This window comes from Castor canadensis, chromosome 14, assembly GCF_047511655.1.
Source record: "Castor canadensis chromosome 14, mCasCan1.hap1v2, whole genome shotgun sequence".
NCBI classification, from domain to species: Eukaryota; Metazoa; Chordata; class Mammalia; order Rodentia; family Castoridae; genus Castor; species Castor canadensis.
In genome coordinates this window covers 105,052,136-105,063,591 of record NC_133399.1, presented here as the reverse complement: position 1 = coordinate 105,063,591, position 11,456 = coordinate 105,052,136, and the positions used below count along the sequence as shown (strand labels likewise).

The 11,456-nt window shown below is 47.6% G+C and overlaps 1 protein-coding gene across 2 annotated transcripts in view; it reads right to left on the bottom strand.

The window, feature by feature from the left end:
- Positions 1-350: 350 nt before the first annotated feature.
- The window catches only part of Dpysl2 (dihydropyrimidinase like 2), a 121,014-nt gene continuing 109,908 nt past the window's right edge, over positions 351-11,456 (bottom strand). For both annotated transcript variants that reach the window (XM_074055200.1, XM_020175757.2), the window contains exons 10-14: positions 11,302-11,443; positions 9,722-9,892; positions 5,291-5,470; positions 4,332-4,497; positions 351-2,809 (exon numbers count right to left, since the gene is read on the bottom strand). In XM_074055200.1, the coding sequence (XP_073911301.1) occupies positions 2,718-2,809; positions 4,332-4,497; positions 5,291-5,470; positions 9,722-9,892; positions 11,302-11,443 (751 nt within the window). In that variant the 3' untranslated portion in view covers positions 351-2,717. The remainder of the gene's footprint in view (positions 2,810-4,331; positions 4,498-5,290; positions 5,471-9,721; positions 9,893-11,301; positions 11,444-11,456) is intronic.

Sequence of the window (11,456 nt, the reverse complement as noted above, 5' to 3'; positions counted from 1 at the left end):
TTACCTGTCTTGCATTCAGGTAGCATGATGGGTTTTCAGGGTAAACAAGTTGGAAGGAAGCCCAGATCCCAGAAGGGAATCCACACAACCTAATGTGGTCCCACACGCTTCCCAGTTCTGGAGGCTGATGGCCTCTCCAGGATGGGTTCTGGGAGTTTCTGACACTCAGCTTCCAGGCACCCCGCTGGGCTATGCCTGGGACACAGCCACATGTGCCATGCAGTGAGCACTGTGGAACTGGTACAGTTCCTCAACCAAAGCCAAACCAGGGATCCTGGAAACAATTCCAGGGGGGAAAGCATTCTGCAGGCACATGGTGGCCTCCTGAACATCTGAACACAGACACACCCTGAAACAACCACATTTTGCTTTATTAGACGTTCCATGGTAATATAACACAGAGTTCTTAAGGAATAATAAACACGAGACTTGTTCTTTACCATAATTATTTTGTCATTAAGACAGTGGTTACAAAAAAAAAAAAAAAAAAAAAAAAAAACAACAACAACAACAAAACAAAAACCAGAAAACCAAAAGTACCTTTCTGGCTACACACAAGATCAGCTTTAGCACTGAAAGGTCCTCCACTCATGGGTCACAATCACGATTTCAAGGTTTAAAAACCATCTAGTATTAAATCCTATACTGATTTAGAGCATCAAGTCACTGCAGTTATTCAGTTCTGAGACATGTCAATTTATTTTAGCATTTACATTTGACGTTCATTTAACAGACAGAAGCAAGCCAACAGGTACACGTGCTCACACAGCCTGCGGGAATCTTCAGGGCTGAGACTGCTTTTTAAGAAAACAATCCAAATTGCCATGACCTGCTACGGGAAAAAAACAGGAAGACAAGCAAATAACGAGGAGCTGCGTGTGTTTCTTAGAATTGAGACAAAAATTTGTTTTCCAACTTGTTCAAATTTCCTTTAAGTGCAGGTGAGAAAAAAAACAAAAAAGGCAAATATATTAAGTCAACCAATTATTTTTTTAAAAGTGCAATTTACCTTTAAAAATAACAAATAAACAACAACAACAAACCAAAACCCCCACCCATAACCCCAAAGGCAAAAGGTGTGGAAAGACGAGTGTCACGTGTGATGACCTAACTTTTGCTGTCTGGCAAGTAGATTTGGTTTCATAAATGCCTACAGATTTAACATTGTTACAAGGAAAGAAATGTGACAGTCAGCAAGGACAGAGGGGAGCCAGCTAGTGAAAAAGTGTCACTCTGACAGGGGCAGAGAGGGCTGCAAAGATGAGATCACCTGGGGTCTCGAAGGGGGCCACGAGTTTGATTTGTAAAGCTCTCTCTCCATCACAGTCCTGATGTGACATTTTTCATAAAACACCGTTTCCTCTTGCAAAATAAAATGGATGATAAGTCAATTTTCCAAGAATAATACTTCCACTATCACATTATACCTTTTAAAATACTGGAACAAGAAAAATATATGGGCTTTTTCTCCCACAATGAGACACCTCAGCATGTTCTAGAATCCCAAAAGAGACTTCGCCCTCTGCGGATGGGCAGCTGGAGGTTGCTTGGTTCCCAAGGACTACTGGGCTGGATTTATAGGTTTGATCATCTTTGCCAGTCAGCACTGCACAGGAGACATTCTCACATTCCACAGCTGTTCCTCCACATCTCTGCACTGTGTGGCCCCATTTTGGGCCAGTGTATGACAATATGGGTGACAAAATCCAGGCCATCCCTGTACCTGGCAGGAGTTTTGAATTCAGAGACACCTCCTAACAATGGTGGGCAGGTAGCACCAGTCTTACAGGGACCAGAACAACGTGACTATGGGTGTGAGGACAAAGATGGAGTCCTCCCGGGCAGGTTCTGACCACAATCAAAGGTACAACTTGTGATGGTGGCAGACAAGGAGCGGGGAGGAGGGAGGGAGAGGAGAGAAAAACACCGACCCAGAGACCAGGGCCAGAGGAAGCACAAAGAGACAGGCATCTGAAAATATTCATGAACGAAAAGCCAGAGAGGAAGAGGGGAGGGAAAACAGAGAAGAATACTCAAAAGAGCTAATGTACTTCAAAATCTAGGCCAAAGAAGAAAACCTGCCCTTTCTCAGTAGCTGACCCAGAAGACCAAAGCACGGTGATGGGGACACTTTGGAGCCTCTCAGGAGGGACAAAATGAGTTTGCCAACCCCCAATCAGAGTGATGGTTACATAATTGCATCATTAGGATGTCCAGTTCAACCCCTGTGGATTAACATTGAATCAAACTTTCCAATTTAGGATTAAAACAAAAACCTCCCCTACCCCACCCCCTCCCCAGATCCCCCCCCCAAAAAAAACTTTTTTAAAAAGAAAAGAAAAAAAAAGGCAGCTCTGGGCAACTCACGGCTTCCCCCATGACAAGGAAGGCACTGGCAAGGCCAGCAGGGGGCGCCATGGGGCACTAAGCTTGTGTGGCATGTCTGCGTGTTGGATGCAGCTCCATGTGGGGTGGGTGGCTAGGCTTGGGTGTGGTGTTCATGGATGTGTAGGGAAGTGGGTGAGCAAATTCAGAAACTCCAAGGGACAGACGGAGTGGGGGGCCCCTGAGGGAGCCCCAGGAACTGGCTGCCTACAGCAACTATCACAGGCTCTTAAAAAAACATTTAAAAAAAAAATAAGAAGGAAGAAGGAAGTCTCAGAATGTCCTCAGCTGTCCCATCCCCCATCCCCCAGTGGCCTGTGGGCACAAGGACTCTAGCCCAGACTGGTGATGTTGGCACGGCCACCAGGGGGCGCCACGATGCGCTGGGTGGTACGCCGGGGAATGTTGTCATCGATCTGAGCGCCTGGAGAAAAGGGGAGAGGAGAGGAAAACGGTGAGAACCCAGCTTGGGAGAAGGATCAGGCACATTTTTGGCTCTTTTCTCAAAATCTCATTCCAAGTTCAAAGTAAGGGAAGGAGACAGACCTAAGGATCACACACAGGGCTTAGCTGGAACCACTACTGGGAAAGTACCGCTATCCATAAAACACCGTTGTTTCCACCCTGTCCCCGTTCCTGTCAGTCAAACTGTGTGTGGCTTTTCTGAGAACACAGCCCTGTTTCTGGCATGTGACTATTCTAACCCTACACATAAGGAAAAGTAGGAGTTACAACAGTCCATCCCTAATCCAAAAATCTAAAACCCAAAACGTTCTGAAATCTGAAACTTTCTGAGCACTGATCAAAACACTTCTGGTCCAAGCATTAGGATCAGGGGCCTCCACCTGTGCCTTCTGTGTGAACAGCCTGGTGAGATCAGAGGGCATACAGACATGACCCCATACCCGACCTCATGGGGTGTCAGTCCAAACACAGGGGCAGTAAAAACACTGTACGAAATCACTTTGACTGTGCATGTCAGGTGTATATGAAGTTGGAATGAATTTTGTGTTTAGACTTGGGTCTTATCCCCAAGATATTTCATCATAAATATGCACACATTCCAATTTTTTTTTTAAATCCCAAATCCAAGAGCCCTCTGGTCCCAACCATTTCAAATAAGGGATCCTCAACCTGTGTCTTCTATTTGAATGGCCTGGTGAGGTCAGAGGCCATAGGTATTATGATACACATTTTAATGTACATGAAACTCAGGTTCACTTTTTAAAACTTTTGGAAAATGAGTCACCAACCTATGGCATATATAACTTTCTAAAACCCAGTAGATCTGACAAGGACAAGAAAAACCCATCTGCTCTGCTCAGCTGTGTCTTTAACATGCTACAGGATGCTGGTCCCTGCTCTGATTAGGAGCTGGAAGATGGATCTGATCACCGACCAAATGAAGGAGTGAAAGAGGACAAGGAAGTTTCCAGGAAGGAAACACTAAAATCCAAACCCTTTCCTGTCACCAAGAGAACCTCACATATTCTACCCAAGCAGACAGCTGGCAGTTATCAAAGGGCTCTGTTCGAAGTGTTTTACACAGCGTGATTCACTTGATGTTCTCCGAATGAGGTGCATCCCTACAACTCCCTTCTACAGATGCAGCACAATGAGCTCTGACGTGAAACTCCAAACCCTACAACACAGTGCTAAGCTTCCTACTTCAGTCCCGAATACCACAGCATCCTTTTATGATGGAGGTAAACATTTGAATCAGTGTCCTCACACTGTATTGGCTATCACACCAGAGATGGAACCAAAGCCTTGCATAATCTTACGTATGTCACTTCAAGATGCTGCAGTCCACTGTCACTGACTGTGTCTCTGGTGATACAGTGTTTCCTATTTTGGGAAGAATGGGAATATTGTTCTCTCCCACTTATGCTCGTTTTCTTTCCAATGCAGCCACATGGTTGGCCCAAACCCAACCCTGGCCTTACCAGACAAGCTGAATCCAGACTGGTGCAGGTTCCGGACGGGCGGGGCCTGCTGCTTGGCCGGAGACGTCTTGGCCGAGGAGGCTGGAGTGACCGTCTTGGGCGTCACAGACACCTCGCACACAGGTCCATCATACAGGCCACGAGGGACCCCTCTCAGCTCTGCCAGCTGCAACACACAAGCGCCCCATGACGCAGGCCACACTCAGAAAGGATGCCTCCTCGCCAGCCCTCTCCTGATGGCAAGAAGTGGCAGCCTGGGCAGGCCGGGGATGACGGGATCGGGGCTCTCCTTGTGGACAAGTACAGTAGGGGCACATGTGGGAGCAGTCCCTGCAGCTCCAGGCTAAAGCTCCCACAAGGTGAGTGAGGGTGCTGTTAGCTACAAGAACAAACATCTCTTATAATTTCTCCCCAAGGCACTTCAGCTTCAACCCCAGTGAGACTCCCACAAACGTGCTCTGAGGAGATAGAGAGTCACATTCAAGGTCTGTCCCAAACTTTCTTTCCAGCCTCGCTCTCCCTTTAATTCTCTTACAGCTGCACCCCTTCTCTGCCTCCCAGTCCCCGAGTACAGCAAGGGCTGCTCATGGTGCCCTGAATACACTGCATTTTCCAGATCGTGACATTTCCTTCACCTAGGGTCTCCTTTCTTTGACTTGGCAATCTCTTACTTATCCTTCAAAACTCAGCTCAAAATGCCCCCTTCCCAGGACACCTTTCTCTTTGACTGCAGGGCAGTGGTTCCTTCCTCTGGGCCCTCACCCCGCAGTCCTAGCACATACTGAAGTCTCACTTTGCCCTGGCTGGCTCTGGACATATGTGATTCTTTACCAGCATTTTCAGGTCCAGAAATACAAGGAAATGCGCATCTCAGTGTCCTGACTCAGAGTGCTCAACAGATATTCATGTAATTGAACTTAATCCATGCTAAATAAAATCATCAGAGCAAAAGCACTTACCCTGCTCCTTGCCTTGATACGCTTGTACACAAAATCGGGGAAGGGCTTCCGGGGGATGTAGCGCCCAGAGCCCTCAGTGACATGCAGGGTGCCATCCTCCAGGACGATCTTGCCCTGGCTGATGACCACCAGAGGGGAACCACGGCATTCCATGCCTTCGAAGATGTTGTACTCCAGAGCCTGGAGGGAAGGGACACAGTCACCTCCATGGGCAGGCCCCGTCCCCTTAGAAGAACTGAATCAGTGTGGCATCGTCTACTGCCTGACACTAGAGACTAGGCCTAAGTCCTCACGGGCCACCCTGGAAGCACTCACTCTCTGTGGGTCATGTTCCCTGCCTAGAACATGGAGTCATCTTTTGAAATCTCTAAATAGGGAAGAAAAACAATTGAACCGAACGGAAGGCATGGACAGTGTTTGCAAATGCTTCGTGAATGCAACAGAAACAACTCCTATTACATTAGCAATGACCTTGTTCCCACCAATTCAAGCCCCATCCAGGTTGAATTCCAAAAAGGCCTCTTCTGACCAAGTTCCAAACTGAATGTTGACATGAGCCATCTCAAGGTTTTCCCCTCGGCTCACCTGGTTTTCCAAACTGAGAATGGTGTGTAGTTCAACTACAGTCCTTAAATGAAAGGACGGTGGCCGTGTAAGAGACCTGCCTGACATACGATGTTAAGGTTCAACTTCCAAAACAACAGTGTCCTCTAGGTTTCAAGGTGCTCCAGGTGCAACAGACAGATCTGTGTGCCCCCTTGGAAAACAGGTGGGGTCTCTGTATATGTGTTTGTCAGTGAGAACAAGAGGTTTTCGGCTCACACATGAAAAGTCTCCAGGGTCAGAGTCGCCTCCCTAGCTCCAGCTCACCCAGGGCTGAGCACCTACCCTTCCATTGTTCACAGGCACAGATCCTGGTGCGCCCAGGATTGGAGGTCAACAGGCAGCACCAGCTGTACAGAGCAGGCTGGCCTTGGGGTAAATCAGGCCAGGGTGTCAGCACTGGGGGATGAGCTTGTGAACAGAGCTACACTGGTGCCCTGCAATCAGAGGCCATCTCTGCTCACTGCAGTGCTAGGAAGCATGGAGAAATTGTCACGTGCAGTGTCACGTTCAGTGTGGAAATGCAGCAACCCTGGGCACAACCTGAGTGACAACAGCAACAGGGGCTGTCAGCACCACTCTGGGTCTCCTAGGAGTAACGTGGGAATGAAACAAAGCAGAGAAGCACTGAGGGGAGGCAAGCAGCCTCTATGTGTGGCCTCCCAAGGCTCAGGGGGAGGCCCACAGGCTTACACCTGTCTTTCTCCGATCCCAACGCTCATCCCTGGACACAGATGGACTGGGCAGTCACTGTCAGCCTGACTGAGGCTCCCCCAAGGGTCAACTGGTCTGCTTCTTCCCTGTCTAGGGGACACGGCCACACAGGCCACTGTGTACTAAATTCTCAGATCTAGGTTGTTCTAGGCCATCCTTACAGACTTAATTCAAACCTCACGCCAGCCCAAGCAAGTTCCAGCTTCCAGTTATGGTCCGCAGGACGGCCCTTCTTCCCTCCCAGGCTCGCAGCTCATGGGATTTCTCGTCACCATATCCAGGAACCCAGGCTGGCCCTTGGGAGCCCTGTGTACTTCTTATCGAAGCCTCCAAAGAGAGCGCTCATCTGCGAGTTTTCCTTCATCATGGCATATAGACTGACAGCATCTTATAATCGATGGCAACTCAGACATGTCAAATCCAGAAGTTGTGAGACCTGGGCTATATTTTGCTGACCCTGTCTTTGGTTAAGCCGTCCTTTATATCCTGGCTCAACCTCATCTCTTGCCTGCTACTCCATGACTAACTGTCTATCACCTGGTGACCTCCTCTTGCAAAATGTGTGCAGTGTTGGCCGTGGGACCATCTGCCCTGGGTTCCCATCCACCAGCTGTGTGGTCTCTGACAAGTCCTTAATACTCTCAGCCTCTTGTTTCCTCACCTATAAGGGGATAAACCCCACTTTGCAGGACTGACACCTTCACAGGACAGAAGCATGCTTTTTGGCACCCTCATTAGCTGTCTATATTTTTCTTGCACTTTGCCTATATTTTCACAGACCCTTTGTTGTCCAAATGTGTTCAGACAACACATTTACTGAGTCTAGCCCCTGATGAAGGAGCCCTGAGAAGGGCTCTGGGGCCATCTCCCATTTTTAAAAGTAGAAGGAACCAGCCCATGACTCTAAGTGACTTAAAAGCTGACAAGTCCCAGGGTCAAATCCAGCGCAGGGCACTCAGCCCACCTGAGTCAAGCTGTGAGGTAGGGAGGCTGCATTGCTCAAAAGGTGTGGACGTTTTCAATCTATAGCCACACAGGCTCCTAAAATGAGTCATGTGGGTGATGCCAGAAGAATCCAAGCAAAGGCTTTGCAGCAGGGCTGTCAATGACAGTCAGCTAGATGCTACAAATCGAAGCGTCACCCAGGCAGAGCTTCCTCTCTGTATGTCCCATATGGTAAATGCCACAGAGACATGCTTCCTGTCAGCTCTTTACAGCAAGTGAGGCACAGAAGAGGCATTTGGAAAGGCAGCATTTCCTATGCAGTGTCACCGGGAGGAAAGGCAGGGCAGTGTGTCACTGCTCTGGAAAGTCTGGTGGCAATGTCTGAATAGCTGCCTCTGTTCTCAGAAACCTTCCCTCTTTCCCGTTCTCCCTCTGTCCAGAAGGGATGGAGAGAGAAGGGATGGAGAGAGAAGGGACGCAGAGCACTTGCAGTGCTGTTACCTGCATCTTAAATAAGAAGCCCAGGCTCCCTTTTGTATTTACCTCTGGGAAGGAACCACACAAAGGAGGAGGAACATTTTCTCCATCCAACCCAGCCCAAGAGGCTGCATCCATACACAGTCTGGCATGGGAAGAATTCTGAAGAATTTTGGGTTCTAATTCTGGCTCAACCGCAAAATCGCTATGTAACATTAGACTGCTCCCTGAAAGCTCTCTTCACCTCAGTTTATTTATCTTCCCACTTGGGATAATCATACCAGTCCTTTTACTGAGCATGGCCAAATGAAGAGTGACAGGAAATGTGATGTTAGATGCATATGAATAGGGAGGTTCACCCTAAGGAAGCCACTGGGACCCCAACAGGCTGTGATCTAAGTTTAAGTGGGTGTAACCATAGACCATGCTCCCTGGCTGAGCCATCCTGTAGGGAAGGAGGGAATGACAGCTATAAATAGAGAGCTGCACGGCCTCCCAAGAAGTGCTTACCATGCCAGCACCCATCGATGCTGAAGAAGCTGGAGGTAAGCCCAAGGTACTACACTCAAGACTCTCTGTCCAAGGGATAGAGGACTTGAACCCAGCACAGGGCCTAGGCCTGTGCTGAAGAGGCCAGGAACCTGCCCTGCACTTGGGTGGTATTTCTCCTGGCTGACCCAGGTCCCTGTGGGATGGGCAGTCCCACTTGGAACTTCATCCAGACCATCCTTTTCACTTAATAAGCCTCTACTTCAGGATTCAAGTAAGGTTCTGACATAGAACACTTTTGGGTTGGTAGAGTGGCTCAGTGGTAGAGCGCCTGCCTAGCAACCATGAGGCCTTGGGTTCAAACTCTAATGCCACCAATAAAATAGATAAAAGAAAATGAACACTTCTACCCAAGGCCCTCCCTTTCTAGATCTTTCCCTGGTCCACACTCTTTAGATGCTGTGTATATACAATTTTGTCTGTGAGGAGCTGATGAGATCTAACACCTGAGCTTCATACCCACTGGCCTCATGACCACAGGACACCCAGAAATCCTGCTGAACCCCTCGATCTCAGCTGAGGAGCCTAAGACATTAACAAGACAGAGCATCCCCAAGCTCTGTGGCCTAGACAAAGAGTCAGGAGCTACCCAAGCCTGCAGATCCTGTACTGGAACCAAATGGCTGGGATATTTCTTCTATCTGGGAGAAACCAAAGCTGATCAGTTCCTTTGGGGCAGTGAAAGCAGCTGTCATCTAGACCGCTGGTAGCAAGACCAACATGAGAAAACAGTGATACATGGAAATAAAAGTGCCCCCTGGGTGTCACACAAGTGGACATCTGACTTTCTTAGGCCCCTTGTACCAAGCCCCCATCACAAAAGGTGCTACTCAAACCATGAAAATGGAATGGTTCCTGGCTTCTAGAAGCTTCTGACATGCTGGTGTCACTTTGGGGACTCTGAATGTCTAAGGACAGAGGCCATGGAACTCTAAAACATGGGTAAGAGTAACACAGTCATATTGACCTTACTAAAGAAAGTGAAAGCCATTTTTTTCTCAGCAAACTGCAAGTTATAACACATCCTGGTGAAAACTTTATTCTTTTCCCAGCAAATTGGTTTTGGAAATCCTGGCATCTCCCTGCCTTGGTCTCTTTCTGTGTCACCCCCATGGGTCTGTGTGCCTGGTGAGTAGGCCTTACGCTGTTATGTGTCTTGGCAGAGATGGTCTTCACACTGTCGGGGTCCCAGATGACCAGATCAGCGTCAGATCCCACTGAGATGCGGCCCTTACGAGGGTAAAGGTTGAAGACTTTGGCCGCGTTGGTGCTGGTCACAGCCACAAACTGGTTCTCATCCATTTTCCCAGTGACCTGAGGGGCACAGCACACAGCACACACACCAACACAGCAAGGGCAGGTCAGAGAGCTGAAGGTAGAAAGGAACACACTTTGACACGCAAAACTTAGATGTCCTCTTCAACAGAGTACAGGCACAGATCTAGGCTTCCTGTCTAGTCACCCTAGAGGTCTCAGTCCTGTATTTGGCTTTCCGTAGTATACAATAGGATTTTCTCAAATCCTTCCCTCCTCAAAGCCACTCTACACTCGTAGAACAAGGGGTAAAAGAAATCATTACAAGAGAGAAAAAAATATGAATGATCAATAAGCATATGAAAAAAAAAATTCACTCCAGTCCACAGTGACAACAAGCCAAAATTCTTATCTCATCAGCAGCACTTTGGGTTTTTACAGGTAACGCCCATTTGGAACTGGAAGAAGACACTGTATGTCATATATTGCTGGTGGCATGGCTCAAGGGACAGGGTGCCTGCCTAGCAAGCATGAAGTCCTGAGTTCAAACCCCAGTGCCGCCAATAAAAAAGAATTGTATTTGCAGCCTTAAAAACATACATACCATTTGGCTGGCAATGCCACTTCTAGAAATTTCTCCTACAGACATAATTAAGGATGTGCCCAGGGATGTGTCTTTAAAATGCTCTTCCAGGTAAAATTTAAAAAGTCAGAAACAACATAAATGCTCATCCAAAGAATTACAGATGAATTCTGTGTAACATTAGGATGGAGTCATCTACTATTAAAAAAACCAAGATTTTCAAGTGTATTTGGCATGAAGCCTTTTCCACAATATGTTAAGTATTTTAAAAACATGCTACAAAACAGTACCAGGATGTTAATGATGTTGACTCACTCACACACACCACGCACACAGGTGCACTTGTGCACTAGCAAAAAATGGAAAGACATTCGCCAGAATGTCCACTGGTGTTATATCTGAAACAAGGTGATTCTTATTTACATCATCTAAAAAATTCACTAGGAAAAGGAAAGCCTGTTGTTATGTTTTGAAACATTAAAATGAAAAAGCCCAAGGATTCCCCTAAAGGCTATCAGAAGCCTGTGTTGAGTATAAATGCTAAATCCAGAGACCCCTCAAAGACACCCACAGAAAACATCCAGGAGTAGAGTAGAGCTAACTGGGAAGTCGCGAAACTTGTTCCCAGCTGACACATGAGTCCTAGCTAAAGTATGTTTTCAGTCTCTACTGCTCCATAGATGATAATCTTAAGAAATGTAATATTTAGGAGAAAATCGCCTATTAGGAGTATTCTAAGATTTCCAAACCTAAGCAACATTGTCTCATAAGCCCTGGCTTCTAGAATGTTCTTAACTATTTCAAGGCCAAACACAAGCCCTACACCCACAATTGAGGAGGCACGGGAACACCGAGGCCACCCACGAGCAAGGACATTGCTCCTTACCACAGCCTTATCCCAGATGACGGACATCCGCTCCTCTGTGCCATTGGTGCCCTCAGGGATCAGGGTGAAGTTGTCCTTTCCCACAGCTTTCTGGGCAGTGTTGAAGGTACAATGGGCACTGCCAGTGACCTGGAGGTCTCCACTGGAAAGAAACA